The sequence below is a fragment of the Artemia sp. Qi Xiang Cuo genome, chromosome 7 (assembly GCF_049724085.1).
Source record: "Artemia sp. Qi Xiang Cuo chromosome 7, ASM4972408v1, whole genome shotgun sequence".
Lineage (NCBI taxonomy): Eukaryota > Metazoa > Arthropoda > Branchiopoda > Anostraca > Artemiidae > Artemia > Artemia sp. Qi Xiang Cuo.
The window spans coordinates 49,079,452-49,107,007 of NC_142800.1; the positions used below are offsets into that span (position 1 = coordinate 49,079,452).

The 27,556-nt window shown below is 34.4% G+C and overlaps 3 protein-coding genes across 5 annotated transcripts in view; 2 read left to right on the plus strand and 1 right to left on the minus strand.

Annotated features, from left to right (window-relative positions):
- Positions 1–15,035, plus strand: part of Sf3b2 (splicing factor 3b subunit 2) — a 92,456-nt gene extending 77,421 nt beyond the window's left edge. For all 3 annotated transcript variants that reach the window (XM_089091573.1, XM_089091575.1, XM_089091574.1), the window contains exons 7-13: positions 66–268; positions 1,996–2,178; positions 6,333–6,504; positions 8,079–8,317; positions 10,256–10,382; positions 13,790–13,921; positions 14,898–15,035. In XM_089091573.1, coding sequence (XP_088947699.1) covers positions 66–268; positions 1,996–2,178; positions 6,333–6,504; positions 8,079–8,317; positions 10,256–10,382; positions 13,790–13,921; positions 14,898–14,978 — 1,137 coding nt within the window. In that variant the 3' untranslated portion in view covers positions 14,979–15,035. The remainder of the gene's footprint in view (positions 1–65; positions 269–1,995; positions 2,179–6,332; positions 6,505–8,078; positions 8,318–10,255; positions 10,383–13,789; positions 13,922–14,897) is intronic.
- Positions 15,036–18,574: 3,539 nt separating this feature from the next.
- On the minus strand, positions 18,575–25,842 carry LOC148950366 (U11/U12 small nuclear ribonucleoprotein 25 kDa protein). The gene is made up of 2 exons (XM_089091576.1): positions 25,822–25,842; positions 18,575–19,165 (listed from the first exon to the last, which is right to left on the minus strand). Exon 2 carries the CDS (start codon positions 19,122–19,124, stop codon positions 18,663–18,665), a length of 462 nt encoding a protein of 153 aa, XP_088947702.1. The 5' UTR covers positions 19,125–19,165; positions 25,822–25,842; the 3' UTR covers positions 18,575–18,662.
- Positions 25,843–26,362: 520 nt separating this feature from the next.
- LOC148950367 (peptidylprolyl isomerase domain and WD repeat-containing protein 1) overlaps positions 26,363–27,556 on the plus strand; it is an 81,383-nt gene continuing 80,189 nt past the window's right edge. Inside the window, exon 1 of the mRNA XM_089092357.1 lies at positions 26,363–26,381. The gene's annotated coding sequence lies outside the window, so the exon portion shown is untranslated. The remainder of the gene's footprint in view (positions 26,382–27,556) is intronic.

Below are 27,556 nucleotides of genomic sequence, written 5' to 3' on the forward strand. Positions count from 1 at the left end.
GAATGAGTACGTTTAAACCTCTTCTAAAATTTGCTTTATTTTACTAATATTTACATGTGTTTTAGTATCTTCAAGGCAAGCGTGGTATTGAAAAGCCTCCTTTCAAGTTGCCCGAATTCATTGAAAAGACGGGCATTATGGAAATGCGTGCTGCCCATCAGGAAAAAGAGGAGCAGAAAACATTGAAGACCAAAATGAGAGAAAAAGTGCGACCGAAGCTTGGAAAAATTGACATCGATTATGAAAAGCTTCATGATGCTTTCTTTAAGTAAGCTCTCTTTGATCTCTTTTTTAACTTTTTTCTATGTCTTTTTAAACAGAATATGGATACAAATCTCCACGCAATTAACCACTAATGATGTCTACAAATGTTTTTAGCGTATAGCCTTTCTCACTTGTGTCTAGGCATTTTTCTTTCAACTAATCAAATGTGCTTATAAAAGAGAAAATGTTTTATACCCAAGATTGCATACCCATACCCAATCTTATTCTCTAAGATTAAAGCAAATAACCCCTACCTCAGCGCAAAATCTTTGTCTTAATAATTTTGAAAAAGAAAGAAAATACGTTGGTACGTAAAATAAATTCTTTGGTATGTAAAAAATAAATGATAATCTTAACAAAGTCATAAATACAAACAAGATATATAGTTTGGGTTCTATGGCGGCATTATATCTTTATTGATATGATGACGGTGGAAGGGCAAGACATTATCGGCTTTTTAGTTGTTTAAGTAATTCTATCAGGCTCCGTATTTGCTACAGTGTAATATATTTCTTTGCTTGGTCTTAAATTAGCACTGATCCCGCTTCGATTTATTCTGAACCTAAGCTGTAGAACTTGTTGAGTAATCAGCTACACTAAATATATTCATATTCGTGTGTATAGAATCACCCGCTCCTGAACACAGAGTAGTTAACATTCAAAGTTGCTGAAAGCTATCAGGCTGTTATGTTTACGATTAAAGTTGAATCACAGTGTAAAATAAATTTGTTATTGGGAAAAGGTTCTAGTCTTAAGCTCTCTAATTTTTCTTCTTTTTTTGTTCGGTTATCTTCACTTCAGAGTAACGGTACGGTTAAAAAATAATAAACTAGATGAACCAATTAACAAATGCTTTCGCTCATCACATCTTCTGAAAATTTAGCCTTAAAGACGAGATGTTTACGAATATCCTGGCATAAGGGTCAGGAATTAAAATGTTAAGCACTGAATACAGCACTTTTAAAGAGTATTAACTGCATGCTCTGTAGAATGGTTTGCTCTAAAATCAAAGTGGAAATCCTGTAGAAAATCCTTATGATTCTAGAAAATAAGTGATACCTGAAAGCAAGGCCGTAGCCAGAGGGGGGTTAGGGGGGGGGGGGTTTGAACCCCACCCGAAATGTTTTTTTGACTCGTAAAAATGTAACAAAAATGGATATAAATCAATTTTGTGTGCGTTTTTTGAGGTTTCTTTTGTGTAAACCCTCCCCCCGAAAAAAAATCTTTGAGTAAAACCACCTCCGAAAAAAAATCCTGGGTACGGCCTTGCCTGAAAGCACTGAGGTTTCGAAAAATTTTCTAAATGGATGTAACAGGGATATCGGTGGATACTCGGCTAGATCACTGCCCCCTCCCCGTTTTACGAAGCAGTAATTCAAGTACACCGAGGCAGTAATTTAGCATATTCTTCAAATTCAAGAATATGCTTTCTGTCGTGTACTTGCTTATTTGTACTTGTTGCACCCCAACCTGGAAGAGTGCTGATCACGGTATCCATCAGATACCTCCTCACGGTTCTTTAGGGAAAGGGATTGTGTGCTACTGTCCATCTTTCTCATAGAAACCTTTCTTTTGCCAAAACTACCTCCGGGCTTTAAATTTCTTTTGGTGATGTGAATGAATATTATTTATTTTTTTCGTGGGATAATACATCTGATTATGTTGGTTCGTGATTGGCTATTTATTGGTTTAGTACATAAAATTGTTCTATACATATTTTCTTCAATTTAGGTGGCAGACCAAGCCTAAACTGACGATTCATGGTGATCTTTACTACGAAGGTAAGGAATATGAGACCAAGTTGAAAGAGAAAAAGCCTGGTGACCTTTCTGAAGAACTCCGCACAGCCTTGGGAATGCCGATAGGTCCCAACTCAAACAAGTTTCCTCCCCCTTGGCTGATTGCTATGCAGAGGTATTTTTCCTAGTTTATTGTTTTTGTTTGCTTCTTCCCTTCTTTTCTCTAGGATTTAGTGATTTTGTTAATTATTCTTTTTGTTCTATTAGTTTAAAGAAAACCTTTTCCTTTGACAATTAATATACAATTGTTGCTTGGTCATAATCAGGGTGTTTCTGATGTCTATTTTAGATTCCACCACCTCCCCTCACCCCCGCTAAAAAGGGTACTAATTTCCTCCAGTGGTCTAATGTTAGAATGTATTTTCCCTTCAGTCTCTTGGTATTTTGGAATCCTGCGGTCCAAATTCTGATAAAAAAGGTATGGTTTTATTTTATTTATTGGCCTTTTGTTGGTTAAGATAGTCAATATGTTTTTTGTTCCCTTATTTATATTCAAAGCAGGTCTCTGATTTTTTTTTCCCATTAATGTATTTCTTCTCTTTAGTGCCTTTACTCTTTTTTTTTTAATTGTATGTGGACGCAAATAGTACATCTTTAGCGTTTTAAGGGTTTCTTACTATATCTTCTGCTGGAAGTTAATTATCTATCTATATCTAGCTCGTAGACCTTGACAGCCTATACTTGAATTGTTAAAGTACCAAGGATATCTAATTAAAAACATTTTTTTTGTCCCCCTTGGCCCATATTACGATATTTTTACTTGAAAACCCCGGTTTTCTAGTACTTCCGTATAATTTCAAGTGCTAACAATCTGTTGATACCCAATGATAACTGCATCTTAAAAGGAAAGATTCTGGTTTGGTGCCATAATGCTTTAGCTTTTTCTTACTGATTTTTCACCAATGTTTCTTATTTTTATATTTGGTGCTACTACCGCTACTACCGAACATTGCTTTGCATTAGGATGTCCTTTTCATTGCAAATTAAATTTGTACTTTTTCCTAATTTTTTATGAATTGTATGTTGTTCTGTAACTTTCCGCTTGGACAACTCAACAATCAGGTCATTTTCACTGTCTTTGGTACTTCCAAGCTATTTAAGATCAGTCCCTTATAGGCTCTGGCCTCCAGACTAGGCAAAAAACTAGTAAAGGCTCTTGCCTCTTTGTTCAGTACTTATATAAATTTCTATAGTCAAATATAGTCAAAGTACATATATAGATGTCTACAGTCAAAGCTACAGTCAAATATAGCACACAAAAAATTGTCTTTGACAGCATGGCCTTCCAAATAGTTATACAGGATTTTACTTTAAATTAAGTCAAACCCCTAATCAAATAACGGAATGTTAGAATTTCGGGTTAACACACTACAAGTTTTTCATCTTCCCTCAATATATATATATATATATATATATATATATATATATATATATATATATATATATATATATATATATATATATATAACAAATATAAATTAAACAACACTTTCGCGCTGGAGAAAACCTGTGAAGGTTTGAGGTTGCGCGAAAGTCCACGTAACTATTTACCTATTAATTCAACTATTTACCTAAACCACAACTATTCAAGTAAAACTAATATAAATAAATACAAAATAGATAAACTAAAACCTATATATATATGAAAAAAATATAGATAAATAAACAAATAACTGAATTAAAAATAATAATAGATAAATAAAATATAAAAGAAAAATAACAATAACAAATCCATTCACCATCACTCATAATACTTAAATCCCTCTCCCCTCCCCCACCCTGCCCTTTCAACCTTACCTTTGCTCCTACCCACCCTTACCCTCCCAGACCACCCTTACCTCTCCAGCTCTTCTTCCTCCCCTACCCAACCTACAGGCCATAATATAATTTAACAAATTCCCCCCCAAAAATAATCTTTTAAATTCTTTTTAAATTGAGGTACGTGCTCCGTTACCGTAATGTTCAATGGTAGTTCATTCCATACAGATGGATACATGTGTTTCTTCGAGAAGGGAGACCTGGTACCCCGACGCAAATCCACAACTATATATATATCACTTTGCCTAGTTCCATAATTATGTAGGTCACTATTAGTTTGGTAAAAATTCTTAAAAACATCAGTGGTTAAACCATTCTCACACTGAAACACAAATACTGCAGCTTGGTAATCTCTTATCTGACCTACATTAAGGAGCTTCAGGGACCTAAAACAAGCACTTGTGTCATTTACATCCTGGACTTACCTACCGATTGTTGTAACAGCTTTATTTTGTAGAACTTGCCCTCTTCTATAGTTACATAAGAAGTTGCTGCTCCATAGTCAGGGGCGGATCCAGGATTTTATTGGGGGGGGGGGGGCGCAAAATAGGTTGATCCGGTAAACTTTCATTAGGAGCAAGTTTAATTAACGCAAACTTGAATTAATTAAGAAAATTATACTATTTTACACTACGCTAAGGGGGGGCGCGCCCCCCTCGCCCCCCCCCCCTCTGGATCCGCCACTGTCCATAGGAGGAAACTGTATTAGATATATGGATAAACCAACGAATAATATATAGTTAAAAGTATTGTTTGAGGGAGAAAGTGCTTCAGACGTCGAAGTATTCTTACCCCACGGGCAGTTATATATATATATATATATATATATATATATATATATATATATATATATATATATATATATATATATATATATATATATATATATATATATATATATATATAACAAGTATATATATATATATATATATATATATATATATATATATATATATATATATATATATATATATATATATATATATATATATATATATATATATATATATATATATATATATATATATATATATATATATATATATATATATATATATATATATATATATATATATATATATATATATATATATATATATATATATATATATAATAAAAAACTTTCCGAAAAATAAGTTTTAAAATGAAAAGTAAAGGCCATTTGAAACTTAAGCTCAGCAGATACTAATACCTGTTAAAATTAAAACTCAAAACGACCAGGAATTAATATTAAAGAATAAATGAAACCCAAAACGAACAGAAATTAAATAGACAATCATAGCAAGAAACGTACAACAAGTAATAATATGAATGAATAAATAGATCTTGAAGCGAGTAAGGCCCGGATTGAACATGAAAATGAAGCTTAAAATGAAAAAAAAATATTTTGGTATTGAAGAGTAAATGAAGCTTAAAACAAGTAAAAATTAAATAAACAATCAATGCAAACAAACATACAATAGATATTAATGCGAATGAATAAATAAATCCTGAAACGAGTGAAACTTTAATTGAATATGCAAATCAAGCTTGAAACGAACTAGAATCACTACAAACAAGAGTTTGGGTATCGCCTCCTTCTCTCACTGTAAAAGTCTAAAACTACTTCGTCATTGGCGCTTTACTGAAAACCAGTTTTATGACAAATACTTTCCTCTGTACTTAACATTGAAAATAAACATTAAAATTATAGTAAAATTTTGAACTGATGAGCTTTCAGCAATTAATATCATTATACATCAAAGATTCAGTTTAATTTATTAGCTCTTTCTAAAGTTGTTCAAGACGAATATACGTAGTTTTACTACAGACAAGAGTTTGGATACTGCCCCCTTCCTTAACTGTAAATAAAAATCAAAAGCCTACTGCGTCATTGGCGCTTAACTGAAAACGAATTATATTACAAATACTTTCTTTTCCAGTTCTTACAGAATTGAAAATAAAAATGAAATTACAGTGAAAAAATTCTTGAACTGATGGATCTTTCAACAATTTATATCATTATACATCAAATATTCAATTTGATGTTGTTTATAATGTCCAAGACTGTGCAATACGCATATAGTTTTCAGTAAAGCGCCAATAACGCAAAAGGTTTTAGACTTTTACAGTGAGAGAAGGAGGCGATACCCAAACTCTTGTTTGTATTGATTTTTGTTCGTTTTGATACATAAATATCTATTGTTTGCTGATTTGCATTGATTGTTTATTTAATTTCTGTTCGTTTTAAGTTTCCCTTGACATTCTCTTATCTCATGAACACACAGTTTTTTTTATAGCAACATTTTTATCATTTTTTGAAGAGTGTAAATTGTATGGCAAATTTTATTGGTACTTAACTCTAAAATACTTTGAATGTTTGCCCTTTACCAATTGCGAACAGGATTTTAGTCATTGCTCTGTTCAAGCTTTCGTTTCATCTCGGACTCAAATGGAAGATATCTGTTTTAGGTACGGACCGCCGCCTTCTTACCCAAATTTAAAGATTCCTGGTTTGAATGCATCCATTCCAGATGGTTGTTCATTTGGCTACCATGCTGGTGGATGGGGTAAACCTCCTGTTGACGAAATGGGTCGTCCCTTATATGGAGATGTCTTTGGAACTATTGAAGCTGAACCGACTGTAAGCAATCATTTATTCAACTGTTAAAAGTTGCTATGAAACGTTTGTTACAAATGCTTCTTTTTATGTATTATTTATGATTGGAAAAAAATCATTTTGGAGAGAATCTTAAACATCTGACTTCATGGCCAATTTTGTAGTATTGCAGAAATAAAACCCACAAATTTATTTGTTGAGTTTCTCATCTTTCATTCTTCTTATCTCTTTTAAACACACTAAACCAAGGCCTTGGGCATTTCTCTGTACCAAATAAAAAGGCTATATACGTCTCCTGAGAAGCGAGACTACTAAGAATTTCAGAAAAAAAATGATAGAAAGAGTAATTGAACATTTAGAGCGCGATTGCTCATAGGTTTTTAACATCAACGAATAGCATCATACGGTTTAATGCAGATTAGTCGTTGGTGAGTTGTCAATGATACCAGAATGTCAGCTTTCCAGCTTTCAGAGCCAAACTGTAGTGTTCAAGAGACGCAAAAGCATCTTAATAAAAATGGTAGTCCTGCAGCACCCACTAAGCTGTAGAGCTAGGCTATAGCACTTCTGTAAGAATCATTGGTATCGAAAAAGTTTTGTACATCTCAATTAAAATCAATATGAAACGTTTATCATATAGTTAGGCTATTTACCCAAGAAGAAATCCATGGCAAAATCTGTCAAAGGTAGTTTTCTATTTCTTTGACAAGCAATGTCTCAAGAATGCAATTATTCATAATACTCTAATGTCACTCGATGACACAAGAGAGAAAAATTTTCTTTCGTCTTTTCAGGGCCTTTTGATTAACGGACAGCTTTGAGATTAGAACAAGATTCTACGCATAAAATTAGTCATGACTTTCATAAGCGAATTTTTATTCGCTTCTGACTTGAATAATTAAATATGACAGTTATATTCCTAAGGGATGTACATGCATTCATGCTTCTGTTACTGTGATATGTGGGGTGGTGGGTAAGGTAAATAAGCTTAATGATAGTTTTGAGAAAGAATCGTTACTCAGACCAAGAAAGAAGCGGTCGTGAAAGAACTGGTATTTTTATGACGACTAGGGACCAAAGGTAATTTAGTGTAAACAAAAACTAACATTGATCCTTCTAAGGGACGAATTAAGCCTGCCCCATATTTCGAGTAAAGCTCCCCCCGATTTCGCTGTTTTACATTGTTCAGTCTAACCTTTTGCTTCTAATTCAACGTCAAAGCAACTCCAACATATATGATACCTTTAAACGCTTAATAGCCGGTAAAAAAAAATGCTGCCCAACTGGTTTGATTGTGTTAACATATACTGTTGGAACTTTTTTAACCTAGGAAAGACAAAAAACAATTAAAATTAGTAAAGTTTTTTTTTTCTTAACCTCTGACTTTTGAACTACCTATTAATGAAGTAAGGAAAATGATTAAAAGTGATTTTTTGTAGGCGTAGAAATGGCAAAAGTTGAGTAGAACAAGAAGTATTTGACGCATATTATTTGCAAATTTACTGGGACGCTTATTTTCAGTGTTTAAGCTCACCTTAACCTTTAATATCCGGTTAGCTATTACTTAAACATGCTTAAGAATCTTCATTCATTTCCAGCAACCTGAGAAAGAGCCGGAGCAACCCGAGGAGGTACAATATTGGGGTGAGCTTGAGTCTGAAGAAGAGGAGGAAGAATCTGAAGAAGAAGAAGAGGAAGAAGACAGGGATGAGTCAGGTCTTATCACCCCTGCAGAGGGACTAGAAACACCATCAGGGGTTACATCTGTTCCTCTTGGATTGGAAACTCCAGAAATGATTGAGCTTCGAAAGAAAAGAATCGAACAGGAAATTGAGGGGTTAGTTTTGTTTCTCTTCCTTGTTGTTTCTTTGCCAAAAGAATGCTAATATGATAAAATAAATAATAAAGCTGTTTGTCCTTGTCAAAAACAGTTATAATGATCTGACAACCCACCAAGTTATGTTTGAGTGTCAAACTTTTGACTTCTTTTTTTCTTCAAAAAAGATCTTTTCATCTTAAGCATATAACAATGATTTCTTTTTGCTTTTAGCTGCCTTGAAAAATATAGCTTTTAAAAATTCAAAACTGTACGGATGAGATAGTTTCTTGTCCCAAAGCTCGTGCTTGTGGAATTGATTAAGCTTTTTTCTTTTTTTCTGTTGTTTAATCATGTTTGATATGAGTAAAAGAGATCTTTTGTTTGCTCAAAGTAAAACGCACCACTCTTCTCCGTTCCGGGTTAAATTTTTAAACTTTTTCGTTTAATAGCTTCCGATATTTCCCACATCCTTCCTCTGAGCTCATTAGCACAAATGCATTTGGAAATTATCTATATAACAGTGACAAAACCCAACCCTGTTTAACTGCCGGCTCTCTAGCGAATCAGCTCCTAACGTCGTTTCATACCACAGATGTATAATTTTCTTAGATAGCACTAATCATTCCACCTACCATACCGACCTGGTATACCGTACAAGTTCGTTTCATGTGAGATAAAACTGTTGTTGGTAATGGTGGGGTGATAGACCTGATTCGTCTTCCAAACACATAGATTAAAGTTACTTGCATGATTAAATTAAAAAAAAAAGTGAAATGTGTCTAAATTTCTTCCTTTATTTCTTACCTTTCTATTGAAAGCCAAGAGTGGAATTTTAGTAGTCTGACAACTAGCGTCAGTTTTACGAAGAGAGTCAATTTTAAGGTTTTGCCCTGTTTATGGACTCTAACCCTTTTGGATCACATCTTTTTGTGTGATTTGATGATGTTCCTCTTTCCCAGGGTACATATCGTGTAAGTCTCAAGCTAATCGGACAAAAATCAAATTTGTGCCCTTACATCCTTTTGATGAAAATTGGTTATGCGTTGAAATACCGTTGTCCCAGGGTACAGGTCCTTTAAGTTTTTAGCCTGTCAGAAATGTATTTTGTGCACTTACGCCTTATTGACAAAATTATTTTTACTTTCATAATTGCGCATAGTTTCTCATTCAGATATTGGTTTCTGTCAAGGAGTAAGGTGGATTGACTCCTAGACCTACGGAAATCAGTTAAGTACAAACTGTAAAATCAAGTTGATGCTATAATTTTTAGTTAACTAATAAAAACATCAAAAATTTACTCATGTTTTGGGGATTGAACGTCAAATATTCACGGTTTCAGTACAGTTATAGCTGCCATGGTAAACTTGAAGACTTGCATGCAAGGCTTCTTCTCTTATTCGAAATTGACGATTCGTTTTTGAAGTATGTTGCTGTATTTTTTTTTGTAGAAATTATTAACTGACTCATTTTATTTAGGGAAAAATAGATTTTTTTTTCTCAAATAATTACTGTGTAGCTGTACGTTGAATTATTCTTACAATAAGCTATTGTTGCTTTGTTTCACAAAAATGTCATTTTTTTGTTCGAGCAAAAAACACTAACAGAAAATATCAAACCCGCATTCAAAATTTGAGCAAAACTCTAATTCAAAGTTTGATTGATTCTGCCAACAACGCCATCAAATATGCAGCGAAAATTTACGAACACTAGCGCTATGACGCGGATGGAATTGGAAAATTAAGATATTTTATACTGTTCTTTATCCTTGCTTAAAGAAAAATACGAATCCAAATGAAGGAATGTTGGCTTGCTCAGGGTTTTGATCTAGGGTTATATAGGTCAAGCCATAGGGGGAGGGGGTTGTTTCTGCTAGGGATACCATTCCTCAATTTTGGGTACGGTCTTGTAAAGAGCCAGCTTTAATTTCCTTACTTGTTCATTTCTTTTTATTTTCAGAGGAGAAACTCCCGCTTTGTACACAATATTACCTGAGAGGCGGGCTGATAGGGTTGGTCAAGCTATGATGGGCTCCACTCATACTTATGATGTTTCAGCAGCTGCACAAAAAACAGGAGCTGTCGAGGTAAGGCTGAGAATAAAAAAATATATATCTTTCAGCATTACACTATTTATATAATTTTGCTTTCATATTTGCATAAAATTGCCTATCTTAGCTTTTAATTCACCCGTTTTTAGACTTCATTTAAAATAAAAAAAAGTCGAATATTTGTTGAACCCATAGTACAAATGTAACTTTAAAATAATATACACTGGAAAAGTAACAAAAACCTGTTATAGCTTAAACAGCGGCCGAAAAGAGAGACAACAACGGAATTGATTTTTATCATACTTTATTTTATAAAGTTAACTTTCAAACCGTTTATCTCAGGCAAATGGATGTTTCTGACATTTTTGTAAATTTATAAGAAAGAGAAAGTAGTAAGTCCTATATCTATGAAGCTGCTCGTGGAAACTGTTCGTTTCATAAAATCGTCATTAGAAACAAACGAGTTGATAAATACGCTTCTGCAAACGTGTTCAGCAAGTTTGGAGAGACACAATTTTGTGTCTCTGCTATTTGTGTTGTGATAAGAATTTCATAAGCACTAATAAGATGATTTTTTGAAGCGCAACAATTAATCAGAGGCAACGCTAACCATATAGTGTTGCCTATAATAAAAGCTTTAAGGCTTCAATGTTTTATTGCTAATTTTTTTTCCAGAGGCTCTTCATATGGAAAAGGTTGTCGTATAAACTTCGGAGGGGAATCATTCGATTGGAAATCGGAAGTTCTAGTGCCCTTTTTAAGAGTCGAAAGTGATCGGAGGGCAACTAGCCCCATCCCACACCCTTTTCCCCCCAAATGTATCCGATCAAAATTTCGATATAACCCTTTTGTTCAAAATAGTCTGAAGGTAAAATAACTATGGTTCTGGTTTTGATAAATCTCCTCTCCCCACCCATCCCTCAGGGCAAGGGTTATATGTTATGCTAGTTGCCCATTGTTAACATATAATGTTTTTATGGAAGGTGTGGTCGTAAACTTTGAAGGGGGCTCGTTTGATTGGAAATTGAAAGTTCTAGTGTCTTTTTAAAGTCGGAAGTGATCGGAGGATAACCAGCCCACGCAAGGGCAAGGGCTGTAACTTATGAAAGTTTCTTATTGTCAACATATTTTTTCTATGTAAGGGGTGGTCGTATAAACTTTGATTGGAAATCGAAAGTTTTAGTGCCCATTTTAAGAGTCAAAGTTATCAAAGGGCAACCAGCCCCCCCCCCTCCTCCCACTCTCCTTTTTCCCTAAATGCATCCGATAGGAATTTTGAGATATTCATTTTGTTCAAAATAGTTCATAGGTCAAATAATTACGCCTCCGGGGTTGACACACCTCCCCCCGGTCTTCGGGCAAGGGCTATAAGTTATGCAATTTGCCCGTTGTTATCATATAAGGGTTTTTATTGGAAAAGGGGGAATTTTTGAGCCATTGTCTCCAAAAAGGCTTAGGGTATTAAAGTGAAACTTTAAGAAAATGTTGAGAGGGATGCCGACCACAATCAAAACGCTCTGTGTGCTTGCTGGGTGTGAAAAGGGAATATCAGCAATATCTAAAGAACGACTGAGTGTATTAAGTTGAATATTTCAAGGTATGTTGAGGAGATGTTGAAGAGAGATTTAAGGGTAGCCAGCTCATTTCCTCGTTGCTCTTTTAGGTACCCCGTCTACTCAACACAATTTTGGAATTGTCGTTTTATTCAAACTAGTTGAAAGATACAATTGCTATGCTTCCAGGAATGCCATGCCCCCATAGCACCGGGGCAAAGATTATAAATTATACTATCTGCCCATTGTTTATATGCAGGATTCATCATTAGGAAAAGGGGAAATATTTGATTCTGGGTCTATCCGAAAAGGCCAAGGGTATTAAGTTGAAACCTTGGAAAATCTTGAGGAGTATATTCTATACTTGACTGTTACTTACTAAATCAAAAGGCACTATGTGCATCCAGTTTATCGAACAGGGGGATCTGCAATGTTTTAAGAACGGTTGAGGGTATTGAGTTGAACTTTCAGGACTTTTTTGGGGGAATGTTGAAAAGTGGTTGGAGGCCACCAGTCCCCTCCCATGCCTTTTTAGTTGCAATCCCTCGAAAAGTATATGATCAAAATGTTGAAATATGCATACTGTTCAAAATAGTCAAAAATTCAAATAACTATCCCTATGGGGATGACATAATCCCCCAAAGCTTTGAAGAGGGATGCTGAACACAATAAAACACACTGTGTGCGTGGTGATTGTCAGAAGGACGTCAATATCTAAGGAACAGCTGAGTGTATTAAGTTGAAAATTCTGGGGATGCTGAAGAGGTATTGGAGGGTAACCAGCCCCCTCGCCCTTTTCAGATGCTTCCTCCACTCGTCACTGATTCAGCGACCCGGCTCAATAGTAATTGAAACTCTAAAACACGGAATTTTGCTACCAGTATATACATCAAAAGAATCAGATTTTTATGCTGATTTCAAATATATAAGTTTAATTAAATTTAGTCTAACCCATCAAAAGTTACGAGCCTGAAAAAATTTTCCTTTTTTTCGAAAAAAGGGGGAAACACCCCCTAAAAGTGATAGAATCTTAATGAAATCCAAACCGCCAGATCTAGTGTAACATAAAACCCTACTGTAGATATTTCAAGCTCCTATCTGCAAAAATGTGGACTTTTATTTTTTGCCAAAAGAAAGATCAAGATGCGTGTTTATTTGTTTGTTCTCTTGTTGTTGTTTTTTTTTTTCAGGGGTGATCGTATCCATCCAGTAGTCCTAAAATATCTTGAGAGGGCTCATTTGAACGGAAATTAGAAGTTCTAGTGTCCTTTCTAAGTGACCCAAAAAAGTGGAGGGTAACTTGGCCCCCTCCGATGCTCATTTTTTCCCCAAAGTTACCCAATTAAAATTTTGAGATAGCCATTTTATTCAGCATAGTCGAAAATCTAATAAATATGTCTTTTGGGATGACTTAGTCCCCCACACTTTCCGGGGGAAGATCTGCAAAAAATGAACTTTGCCCATTGTTTACATATAGTATTGGTTACTGGAAAACATACAAACGTTTTCAGGAGGGATTTTTTCTAGAGGGGGTGTCGGAGGAAGGGGTTACGTAGGAGGATCTTTCCATGGATGATGTTTCCTTGGGGGAAGGAACATTCTATTAGGAGGTGCCAGATTTCCCAGCATTATTTAGAAAACGATCAGAAATTAAATATAAAAAAAACAAGTTCTTTCAACTGAAAGGAAGGAGCAACATTAAAACTGAAAACAAACAGAAATTATTACGTATATCTTAGTGCTTCTGTATAATCCAGAAACTAAGCATTAGCTCATGCACTGGAAAATTACTAGGTTGATTCAAGTTGACATTAACTTTTTTCACTTATTTCTTCTCATTAAAAAGGTCACCCATCCTTTCGTTTATTTCATATTTTATTTTTGTAATAGGTCGCTCTGGAGCCAAGTGAACTTGAAGATATGGAGGCAGTAGCTGCTCGATATGAAGCTGCTGTGAGAGAGCAGGCCAAAGAGGTGGAAGATTTAAGTGACCTCACAGCTGAGCATGCTGCACGACAAAGGGTAAGAATTTAATCTTCTTTTTCCTTTTTCTATTCAGTCAGAAGAATTTATGATCTTATTTTTACTTTAGCATATTGCTTTAGCTTCATTTGTTCAGCATACTTTTTCCCTGTTTTTTACCTTCTTCCTCGTTAACTTTTTTATGAACTAAAGGTGTGACATATTATTTTTTCTGTAGATTTGATTCTTAGGATCCTACTAATTTAAAATCAAAGTTTAGATTTGATATTTAGATACTTAAGATTCGATATTTAGTTTAACAAACCCTAATACTGTGTATACATTGATTTTTTTTTTTCTGAATTTTACCAGTATCTACCTTAGTTCTGCCTTAGGATGGATGATAGACTATCTATCAATAAGTGAAATGAATCAATTTTACACAATTCTGGAAAACGTTATGCCAGCGTTGCCTCTCACAGAGACCATCTGTCTTGGCTTTACTTTATTTAGCCACGGCTCTCGAGTTTTTATTCACTTCAACCAAGTTGATGTTAGTTCAAAAGTTTATAGTCATTTCCTTGATCTATTTTATTCTACTTCCCATAAAATTTATTATTATCATACCTTTAACTATGGAGGGGGTATTGTTAGATATGAAGGGTCATTTTAAAGAATTAAAATGATCAAAAAAGCATTTAAAGGTTTTTTTGTATCTGCATAGAAAACATACGTGATTGAAAGTATCTAGCAAGGATCTTCACTTTAATGAGCAAAAGTACAAAGAATGTATTCTTGGATGCGCTAAGAAAAACTATAAATTTGTTAGTTAGCGTTATGTACTGCCTATAAATTAGCATAATTAATGATGTAATCGTTAATGGATGTAGTTTGTCTTCTTCCTATTGAACATGAATTTTTTTTTCCCTTTTTTCTAGCGCAATAAGAAGAGCATTGTTAGTGTACGCTTTACACATTAAAAAAAAAAGGTGCTAGCTTTGAATTGTATGTTAATATTTTATTTTTTTTTTCACAGAGTAAGCGTAAAAGGCAGGCTCAACAAAAGGAAGACAAGGAAAAGAAGGACTCGAAGAAATACAAGGAATTTAAATTTTAGGTTTGGTGTTTTTTAATTCGATTATTTTGTAATTAAACTGTGAATTCTTTACAAATATTTGTGTCTTATTTTTTTTTGTATGTTCTTCTATCGATTATGTTGTTGTGGTTTTAGCTAGAGGTCGCAACTGATTCAATTAATTCGTATTTTCTCTGGCAGAATTTTACTCCTATTGTGATACTAGGAATAGAGAATGTCAAGAAAAAGAAAGAAAGAAATAAGAAGACCTATTATCTGCATCCTTTCCACTGACAACTCATATTATAGAGTTATTAGTGTAAAGGCCACACTGATCCTTTGTTTTGGTCTTTCGTTGTTATTTTCAGTGAAGTATCATTGAATAGAAACGCCCTGTGTGAAAATGTTTCACACAAGGCGTTTCTATTCAATAATACTTTTCGTTATTTTTCGCACAGTAATATCTGTTGGGATTCTATAAAAAAAAAAACCTATTCTCTTTATGTAGAAAGGGTCATATTTATGTTTTTATGCACTAATTTTTAACGTTTTCCCCCAAAAGCTTTTGCTCCTTGAGGGAAAAAGATAAATAAAAATGCCGAAGACTGCATGGTATAGTTTGCTGGTGACTCGTTATTGGTGGCCCGAATTATTCACCTGAGATAAAAGCACGGAAAATATTCTCACTTGATGTGGTAAAATAACCTGAATTCTATTTTGGGTAGGTTATAATCTTTTAGTTTATAATAAAGTTCAAAATGATGTGCTATAAATTATGTTAGTTTTGTCAAATGGTTTATGATAGCGAGACGGCTCACTCTACAACTGTAACTGTAAGAAGCGAGATGGCTCAATAGTACCCGAAACTCTAAAAAAAACAGAATTTCGATAATAATAGATACATTGAAAGAATTGAATTTTCATGCTGATTCAAAATATCTAAAGTTCATTAAGCTTAGTATTACCCATTAATAGTTACGGCCCTGAAAAAATTTTGCCCATTTTTTTAAAAGGGAGAACACCCCCCTAAAAGTAAAAAAAAATCTTAATGAAAATCTCACCATCAGATTTAGCAAATCAGAGAACCCTACTGTAAAGGTAGGGAGACAGCTTGCCTTCCCACGCCCCTTTCCCCCTAAGTCGCCCGATCAAAACTTTGAGATAGCCATTTTGTTCAGTATAGTTGCAAGCTCCAATAACTGTGCCTTTGGGGATAACATGACCCCCCACAGGCCCTGGAAAAAGGGCTGTAAATTACGAAATTTATCAATTGTTTATAAAAAGCATTTGTTATTGGGAAGTGTACAGACATCGTTCTTTAGCGGGGGGGGGGGGGATTTACTGCAATAAAAATTTTCCATGAGGAGCGTGTTTCCGGAGGTGAGCTTTCCAGGGGGAATTTTATAGTGGAGGAATTCGTCAGAATTTATTTAGGAAATTCTTTTTTTTTTACTTTGTCTTTGCCGAATAAATTTACCCTGTAATAATGTTCGGGGTTGGGGTTGTCTGTAGGGGTTTTCCATGCAGGGGGGGGGGAGATTTCTTTCGGAGAAATTTCCCATGGGGTAATTTTCCGCGGGAGCAGCTTTTCACTGGCGGGGGGAGGATTTCCGGGAAAAATTTTCCACGGAAAAAATTTTTCGCCATGATTTGAAAAACGATGAGAAATTTAAGTCTGTTCAAATGAAAATATGATAAGGAGAATATTTCAGGCGGAATCGTCCGCGAGAAATTTCCCTGGGGGATTCTCATCGAGGATAGAAATCCCGTGGTTTTTCCGGGAGGGGGATATTTTATGAGGAAGGAACTTTACTTTGAGAAATTTTCTGTGGGGGAGGGAATTTTCCATGGAGTGAAGCTGGATTTCTCGGCATTATTTGAAAAACGATCAGAAATTAAATGAAAAACACACGTTTTTTTTCAAACGAAAGTAAGGAGCAACATTGAAACTTAGAACAAACAGAAATTACTCAATATGTGAGGGGGGTTACCCCCTCCTCATTACCTTGCTATTTACGCTAAGTTCGACTTTTTGTCCCAATTTCTTGAGAACGACTCCTGAAACACAAGGACCGTTTAATTAGAATAAGTAGCTTTTTTAAAAGTTCTAAGATACTTTAACGTGAAGAGGGGGGTATTGAGGGGGGAACCCCCTCATATACAGAATAATTTCTGTTCGTTTAAAGTTTCAATGCTGCTCCTTACTTTCAGTTGAAAAAAAACATTTTATTTAATTAAGGGTAAGGATTTAACTGTAGACCATACTTCGTCAACGGCCGAAACTGTCAAACTGTCGTAAATAAATACTAAGAGTAGAAGAACAACTTTTTCAGAATTATGGAAACCCTTAAATGAATGGGAGGTTCAAAAATAAATATACACCTCAGATTAGGATCTAGGAAGGGGCTTTTTAATACATTACGTCCACTCCTTCCCGCCTTGTAAGGCTTGAAAAGATCCTGTCACTTAGAGCGTGGCTTGAGGGGAAGGGGGTCAAGTTTGGCTTGAATTCAAGCTCAAAACCTGTCTTCTCAACCCTTTAAGTTCAAGTAAAAGCATGCTATAAACTAAACTTGAACTGCAATTAGGGAAAGTCTTATTAATTGGTGAGGGTTGGAACTTGAAAACATCTTCTAGAGTACCAATTTGGGGTTCAGTTTGGAAGTTTCATTCGTATAGAAATAACACAACAACTTTCTGAATTGGCAAATGCTACTCTTTTGTACTTCCAGTGGCGTAGCTAGGGGGACAAGGGGGTAAAAAGACAAGATGACTGACTAAAAAAATGTATTTTAAGGAAAGCATTTTTTGGTCTAGTCATAACACCCTTCCTGTCTTTTTTTAGTTTTTAACTAGAAATTGAAAAAGGAAAGTATGAAGATATGGTTCTCGTAAAGTTTCATGTTTTAACTATATCTTCTCCAAGCTGAGGTTCATTTATTGAGACTTTTCGCTTTTTTTGTGACACATACCCTAAAAGTTATCGCTAAATCTGAGGGTCGTAATATCATCCAACAGTCCCTACTGCAATATTAAGGAACCTCTTTATTATTTTTCGAGGAAAGAGTTACAACCGAGGGAAGAAGCATCTTAGAATATTGTTAGTAGGTATTGGCCGGCTATACTGTCCCCCCTTCGGCAATTTAACCGCTGGGTAGCTTGAAATCTTGGTTCTACCTTAAATACACCATTTTCTTTCTATTCAGAAACCTTTTTTGTTTTAATTTGCAACTCTGTTGAAAATAAATGGGTAAAGTCATTACATATATGCTTTATTTACAAGGTAAATGGCCACAAAATAGTTAAGCCCATAATCGTAAGTTAATGCTACTCTTAGAAAAGTCACAAATAAATTTTTACTTCCACAGCTAAGATTATCATGTTTATCACTCGTAGATTTATCTAAGGCTTCTGCAAATATTATCCTCAAACTCCCTTTTTTAGCTGAAGTTCTGAGGCTATGCCTTCAACCTTAGCAAGCTTAGTTTAAATGTAGATATTTAAAGTATAAATCACATCTTGCTTCTTTTGCGATAACAGTTTAAGTTATAGGGGCCAGAATTAGTTGTAAATAAGGACACATTGGCTGAGAGAATACAATCATGAGTAGTTTAAAATCTACTCTAAAATCAACAAAGCACAATATTTTGTTTTATTTAAGCAGAAAAGTATATTTGAAGCATGGAAAAAAACACATTGAAACAGGTAAAATTTTATACCAAGAACTTAATTATGTTTTTCTCCTTGTTCTCTGAGTCGTCTAACAAAAGACACTTCACACTTGTTATAGAGACCATAATCTGATAAAAGTGATTCATCGATTCTCAACTTAGTTTTTTCAAAGCTTAACCAATAGGTTTTCCATAAATACCTCCAACTAATCTTTCTTTGAATTCCTGTTCTTCTCAATTTGTCCCGCCAAGCAATCTCTATTGCTTTCTTCAGATTCCAAACATTGCCGTTCTTTTGCACTATAACTTCAAAAAATTCTCCATCAAATCTTCTTACATTGATCTTCATGGACTGGCCATATTCAAAAGAAAGTTGGGATTTAAGCTCTTCTAGTGTAACATCTATAGGTAGGTGGTCTAAGTTAAGATCATTTTTAATCAGATCCTGTAAACCAGATTGGAATAAAATCATGGCTTCATTGTGTGACATTTCAGAAACTAGATGTTCATTCATCATTTTTGTGGGTTGAAGGAAACCAGATACTATTTGCAGCAAAACTAATAAATAAAGGTAAATTATTCTACCATGACAAATTATCATACACGGTAATTTTTATGCTCAAGATGTGGCTTACAGACAAGAGAATATCGAAATTATCGATGTGTTTATCAAACCCAGGGGTTATCACTGAAATAAGACATAAAAATATATTACCCAACAAAGATGTTCCAGAGTTCCAATGTAAAAGCTTGTGAAATAACCACATCTAACTCCAATAGCCAAAAGTGGCTTATCACTTACCAACATTTTCTTACATTACTTGCATGGATCCTCGAACATCCCTTTAGTGCACAGCTGGGTAAAACCATCACTAAAGAATCCTGGTAGTGATTGCTCTCCCCCTGGAAAAATTTCATGGTGGTATCCTTGAAGCTTATTCAGTCTCACTTGGCATATTTTTCGATGCTTGACAATGAAATTGTTCTGCTTGTTCTTTCAAGTTTTACAAATGGAAATTTTCAGCAATTTCCACTTTTTTTTCTGTGGAAATGTCAGATTATCACACTCATGTACACACTTTTCAAATGTAAGAAAGGAATATCTCTTTTATCTTTAAGCTTTCAAATCTTATGCAGCAAAAGCTGACCCGTTATCACCACATTGATTTTAAGTAGAATTTGTTTTCTTTGATCTCAAAACCAAACGGATTTAGATAAAGTTAAGACACTAGATTCTCTTTGTTTACAGGAAGGAACATATCGCGGTGAACAAAACAAAATGGTACGTCTTACGTTTCCAAATCATACAGGAGACCAAAAATAAATATTTTGGACTTTTGAGGGAGCAGTTTTTTTTTTTTTTTTTTTATGATGTAACTAAGAAAAAATATGCAAAATTAAATGTGTCGTTGAGCAAAAGGGCTTGATTTCGTTATATAGCCGATCAAACTAGGGTATTTACTCTTTGAGCTAGAGGCACTAACTCAGTTTTTGCCCCTATCATTGTCACTACAAAAAACAGAGGTAGATATAGCTCTCAAATGAGACCAGTGGAAGACCTGCCAAGGCAGCTTCTGTCACTTTCTTGCTCCTTTTGGAGAAGTGTAAGGCCAATCCTTTCGATTCGGGCGTGACGAGCGTAACTCTTTTAAGGTAACCCTGCAGAAGCAAACCACTTACAGTACCTACTCGGTATACAAAGAGTAACTGGATGGATGTGCGCCATATTTAATGACAGATATACCATTTGGCTCATAGCAACTGAAATATGTCCTACATACTTAAATCACAATGTCTAGTGTATTCTTGATTAAATTGTCAAACGGAATATTCAATTTTAAGTTTTAGATTCTCATTGACAATAAGGTTACAAAATTATGATTTTATTCACATTTTATTTTAAACTATTGTTCGATTTTTTCGAAATTTACAATCTTAGTAATGAGCAAAATCATCATTTGAACATGTCAGAACAAATTGGCACAAAGGAGAAAAAAATTTTTTTTTTTCGCAACACCATAACGGGAACCTATTTGATATGAAATTGGATAAATTATGCGTTCTGGAAAACACAAGCATAGTGAAGCATATATAATTGCGTAAGGTTGTTTTAAAGAGAATAGTCTGATGGCGCGGAAAGAAGCTGTAGTCTAAATTTGTTGGGTGATATTGTTCTTTCTCTATGTTTTTTGTTTTTGTTTGTTTATTTTTGTGTATATGGCCACTGGTTTTTAAATACACGCATGAATGTATGTATGTATGTATTTGAATAAATTCAACCATACTACCGTTATCTGTTATTTGGAACAGACATTGCCTAAAACAGCTAGGATCAAATATATAGCCTGTTTCAGTTTTGTTTTTTCAGAGAAACAAAAATAGATAAAAACCGCGAGAAAAAAAGATAATACACTTCTGTTTTCTATTCTTAAAAAAACAGAAACAGTGGGAATAAAACAGAACACTGTTAATTTTTACAGGCTTAAAGGGGGGAAAGGGATAAAAGGGAAAAGGGCTTTGAATTTTGTTCTCTTTCAGTTTTTTTCTGTTTAAGTCGCTTTTTCTCTTTTTTTTCTTGAGAAACCATAATAACAATGATGTCATTTGTTTTCAACTTAATCATATCCGAAGTAGGTGATTGAATTACAACCATTACTGGAAAGGCATGTAGATAATTTCATGTCTTAGTAAAAGTTATTCTTGATCATGTCTTATGCATGAACAAAATAGTGCAAGTAATTTCGCAAAAGAATATTTTTGCTTAAGGGATTCGATACCATAGATAGCATTTTTTCAAATTTCAATGTCAGCTGACAGTTTCAAAGACAAAAGATACATTAGCCAGTTTTTTCAGCACCACAGGGAACTTCCAAAGCAATTTTGGTAAAAAATGACAGGGGATCTTAAATGTATTAACAGTTCGAAAAGCTAACGAGAAGCTAGTTTAAAACAAAGAAAAACATATAATATCCTAATAATTGTTAAGGAAACGCTGTCTATTCCGTGTATATGCAGCATAAATTACACACATCCTGTATCGGCAAAGATTTCAATCAAGGCGGTTAGTACAACATTGAGCTTCCAAAGCTGTCGAATTATTCAAAGATACTTCTTTTGAGCTTATTTTTGATATTTTAAATGCAGGTAAGTTAAGATATTTTTTGAGCCAAACCTTTCTCATCTTTAAAAAGAAAATTCTGCTCCATTAAATTGAAAAACAAAGTTCGCATTTGCTAATGATATAAGTTTCGTAAAATCTGAATATCTCCATCTCCGGCACAAAGCGGGAGAAGTTAAATGGCTTTTCTAATATTTCTGGGGAAGTATTTGTTTGTCGGATGTTGGTTTTCTCTCTTTTATTTAGATCAAGGCCGTACCCAGGTTTTTTCGGAGAGGGTTTTACTCAATTTTTTTTTGGGGGGGGAGGGGGGGCTTACACAAAAAACCTACAAAAACTCATACAAAATTTGTTTATGTCCATTTTTGTTACTTTTTTACGAGTCGGACAAACATTCCAGGGGGGGGGGGGCAAACCCCCGAATCTCCCCCGTCCCCCCCGGGATACGGCCGTGAGTTAGATATCTTATCAAAGCTAAACAAGTCATAGCAAGACCACCCTGTAAATTCTGAATAGTTTGTCCGCACAAACTAAAAAAGTTTATAATTTACGAGATAGGATGATTCTTTAAGGTAGCAAAGAAACATTAAATATATGCAGAGCCCACAGTTCTTTCTGTTTCAATAGTGGACGTTAAGGCTCAAAGCCTACGAAGAATTTTGTCCTTTTTGACATTACATGGTTTTTAAGGAACAATAAAAGTAATAGTTTTAAAACCAATGCAATATTCACTGCAAGATATGTTGGTGGTAGGTAAAAATATACTCGAGCTCTGAAGTTCTACGTCTTCTATTCGCAGTCTTATGTTACTAAACCAGTGATTAAAATGTTTTACCACATTGTTTATGTATTATCTTTTTTTTTTTACTTGGGTTTAGGCAGCACATATAGGAAAATTTTGCATTAAACTTCAGTTTGAACTTTAAAAAAGGACAGTTTTGTATCAAAGCTTGAGTTTGAACCTTCGAAAGGGGACATGAAAGTGTAAAAAGGGAATCACAAGAAAGAAAACAAGAAGAAGAGAAAGAGAAATACTTAACTTTTTTATATATATTTTAAAGCACTCAGATTATCCCAAAGTCTAAAGAATATTCTTCAACGCCCTAAGTTAGTTTCCTAGGCAGCGCGCTAGCGCTGCCTAAGTAAAGAACGATGTGGGCACAAAGTGTTTTTTTTTCTCCATACCAGGGCACTTCGTACCAAAGAAGTTGTCGTAGAAACTTCGAAAAAGGCTAATTCGATTGGAAATTGGAATGGCTAGTGCCCTTTTAATAGTCGAAACTGATTGGAGGGCAACTAGCCCCCCCACGCCCATCCTTCCCCCAAACACATCCAATCAAAATTTTGAGATAGCCATTTTGTTCAGCGTAGTTAATTTTCAGATGGAAATTATGTTTTTGAGGAGGTCACTCACCCACAGCCTTCAGGACAACGGGTTTAAGTTATGCCCTGGGGGCAAATCAGATTTTCATAGAACGCGTTCTTGTAGAGACTTCAAAAACGGCTCATTCAATTTGAAATTAAAAGGGCTAGTGCCCTTTTTAACAGTCAAAAGTGATTAGTTATATTCTTTGTTGTTGTTGTTGTTTAGACCAGGGCACTTCGTATCGAAGGAGTTGTCGTGGGAACTTCGAAAGGGGCTCATTCGATTGAAAATTGAAAGTGCTGATTCCCTTTTTAAAAGTCAAAAGAGATTTGAGGGCAACTAATTCTCCTTCGAAGCCCACCCTCCCACTCCCCTCTCCTATTTGCCCATTATGTTTAAAAATTAGATATTACCTTAAGATTAAATCAAAATGCACTTTGATAATGCTAATTCACAATAAGGCATCACAACAGTATCCCAAGAACGACTGAGTGTATTATGTTCAAACTTTCGGGGCTCCTTCTGCTCTTAAAATTTGACCAAATCAAAATAGCGTAAGTGTATCCAAGCTATCAAAGAAAGTAAACAGAATTTTTTTGCGAATGGTATCAAGTTTTCCATTTCAGGTCCACTAGAGGAGGTATGAAACTAAATTAAACAGTACTATTTCTGTCCAGATTTTTAAAAGGGTGTATGTTGTTAAAAACTTCTAAAAATTTTTCTACAGCATAAAAACAGCAAGCCAAACAATAAAGTCTTAAAAAACGAAATAATTTAAAGTGTTTTTTTTTTCCCTGAAAAGACTATGTGAATGGAAAACGAACAAAATTAATTAAAAAAAACTTTCTACAAAATAAGTATTTCAAAGAAAAATAAAGAACTACATTAAACAAAAAATGAGCAAAAATGAAATCAAATAATCTACCAAGCATGAAACTACCACAAATCAACACCGATAAATAAATGAAACTCAAAACAAACAGAAATTACAATAACTAATCGAGTCAAACTTGAAACGAGCAGAAATTAGCATAAGTTGGGCGCAAAACCCTATGCCTTCCCAAGGCCAGAACAAAATTTGCACTTTACTGAAAAAATACAAATGAATGTGCATTGTCAGTTTAATATACATATACTGATATTTAGTAATCAAAATGTTAATATTATTTGATTTATTTAAGTTATAAAAGTGAAAACATTAAATTTTTTTCAGTAAAGTGCAATTTTGTTCTGGCCTTGGGAAGGCATAGAGGTTTTGCGCCCAACTTATGTTAATTTCTGCTCGTTTTAAGTTTGACTCGGTTATTTATTGTAATTTCTGTTCGTTTTGGGTTTCATTTATTTATCGATGTTGATTTGTGGTATTTTCAAGCTTGGTAGATTATTTTATTTTATTGTTGCTCATTTTTTGTTTAATGGAGTTCTTTACTTTTCTTTGAAAAACTTATGAAAAACGGTCAGTCATGATATCACGAGAGTGGCGGCACGGAGATTTCTAAAGTTGAGTCTTCGGCCTTTTCAGGAAAAATTGCAGTTGTTGAGGAAGCTTTCAAATTTAGTTAGCTTGAACTTTTCGTGTTATTTCCTTCTCCAGTATTTCTGAACGTCCAACTGTAAGGCCTGAGTTTCAAATTGTCCTTTTTGTGCGCAAGGCACGTTTCACCCAGATTTTGAAATTTTCACCTCCCAGCCCATCTCTGACGTCACACTTACCAGTCCCACAGTGACGTCTGTGACTGTAACTGTGACGTCGCAATTACCAGTATAGTATTTGTGGGGAGCAGAGTTGCACTGCACACAAGTTGTGCACTTGCAACATTGAACTAAACAAGCAGACATTTTCAGCACTATCTTAAACGAATAATTATTCTGTGAAATTTATTTCTGCAAGGATGAATATTACCACCGCACGGGCTTGCGGTGAATATTATTTTTAATAATATAAGCTAACTGCAACACCTACATGGCACTTATATCCCATCACTTTGTGAAAGGTATTATTAAAAGAAAGCAGCACCATCTATGCTGAATCAATTTTAAAAATAGACCTATTAGAAATGCCAAAACACCGAATATCCTCCTTTTTTTTACCAAAGTACCAATTGTTCTCCTTTTCTCTGAACAGATGTCCTCACTTAAGAAATTTTCAGGGAGTAACCCTGCTTTTTTAAAGTTTCTGTATCTGTAATGGCCAGGAAACTGTAATATACTACTAAACCAAAAATACTGCCCGTCAGTTGGAATTGAAGTAAGTAAGAATCTGACGGTAATTAGGCTCCAAGTTTAAAGTCGGGCTTTATCAGTTCAGTTTTAATAATTGCATCTGAACTTCGCACCTCAACGAAAATAAAAAAAAATCAGAGAAAACTCACGATCTATATTATTTCTGTGTCCCTAGTTGTCTCTTTAAGGCAAAAATTAAAATTTTGCTAAACGTTACTCACTTAGTAGTGAAGAAGCGAATTTTTATTTTGTTGGCAGTTTTCCTATATTTTATAGCTTGGACTTGAATTTAGGGTTTTTAATCGGTTATTCTAGGTTTTTAAAATTCTACACAGGCTACTTTTGGCGAAAGGGGTTTGGTTAAGAAAATGAAACTTTCAGTAATGAATCCAGGGCTAAACACATAGACCTAGGGTAAAAACCCAGTATCCAATTAAGCAAAATTATATAAAATTCAAATCCTTGCATCTTGTTACCAAATTTGGGAAGGTATTTTGGAGTACCTACCTTCACTCCTTCTTCCTCTAGAGGGACCTGAAATGAAAGAGGAACCTATTGAAATTTTGACAAAACAACATTTTACCTTAATTTTCAGTTACCAGTTTCTTTTAATCTGGCCTTAGGTCTGAGAATGTAATTCCTGTTATTGGAGTAGAATTTCAAGCCATATCAATGTTTTTTTTTGTTTTTTTTTCAAAACTTAGGAAATTTATTTGCATGTATTTAAAACCTTATAAAATGGGATTGAGCAAAGTTGTGAAGCTTAAACCAATTTTGTTGTACTTCATTTAAGCAAAAGATCTATTTTACAAGGTTCACTTTTATAACACATATTTTTAAATGCCATCAAAGGCCAGGACTTTTTAGTGGGAGGAGTGGAGATAGATACTTCAAAATACCTTCCTGGGACATACTTTAGCCTGTAGACCCATCCATGAAAATTTTGTTTTTCCAACCTAACCCCTTTCCAAAATAGCCAAAAGTAGCTGAAGTAGAATTTTACCTTATTATTTTATTGACTTACATAGAAGGACCTCTTTTTTTGAAATGCTAACTATCCTATTTTGGTATAAAATTAGGACCAGTACTATTCATAAGGATACATCTTAAGGAGACAATTCTTACTTCATGACATGCAAAATTATCCAAGTTAACATATTATCCAAGGGGAGCACCTTTATCCTTACAATTTTCCTTTATTTTCCATTTTTACGATCACGTTTTTAAATATTTTGTCTTTTCTCCAAGTCTTGAAAATCGTTTTGAAACAAATACCCAAGAGCCATCTAGCTAATCTAACCTAACATAACATAACCTAAATTTATTATTATTAGCCTATTTATATCTTTTTAGTAGATGGCAGTGATGGGCTTTAACTTCCCTATATAAAATTATTGAAAATGAAAAAATGCAATCAAATATGTTTATTTTTCACAGCTTTGTTAAAAATAATTATCCAACAGTGAAAATACTGATGATAAAGGTGCTCCCCCTGGAAAATATATTAACTAGGATTATTATGTATATTATGAAGTCAGAATTGTTTTCTTAACATATCTCCTTATGACCATTACTAGTCCTAAATTTATACCCCTATTTTGATGAATATAATCCTTTCAGTGTTTCAGTTTTATTCACAAATTAACAGAAAGCTGATTGTCTTCTGATTCTAAAAATGTAATTTTTGTTGCTTGATATTTATTCTATAAGTCACAAATGTTCAATATAATTTTTTTTTTCAATTGCTTGTCAAAACAAAGACCTCATTTTGAATTCATTACCTTAAATCACCTTAAGTCACATGTCCAGCAAGATAAGGTGGTGATGAGCCTCTTGTGGAATATCTTGCTGGTGGTGTGACATGACTAACGTTTGGCGTCCCAGGTTAGCTTAGACTCTGCATTGGCCCAGTCCTGGTCAACTCCTTTCTTGAATGCATCTATGGTTTGGAACTGGACGGTGGCTTTAGAGAGACTGTTCCAGTAAGGGACAGTGCATAGAGAGAAGAATTGCCAGTGCTCATGTCAATGGCAAAAGGGAACTTGCAGCTTCTTTGTGTAAGTTATGCCCTGGGGGCATATAAGGTTTTTATAGAAGGCATTGTTGTAGAAACTTCAAAAAAGGCTCATTCGATTGGAAATTCAAAGGGCTAGTGTCCTTTTTAATAGTCAAAAGTAATTAGTTATATTTTTTGTTGTTGTTGTTGTTTAGACCAGGGCACTTCGTATCAAAGGAGTTGTCG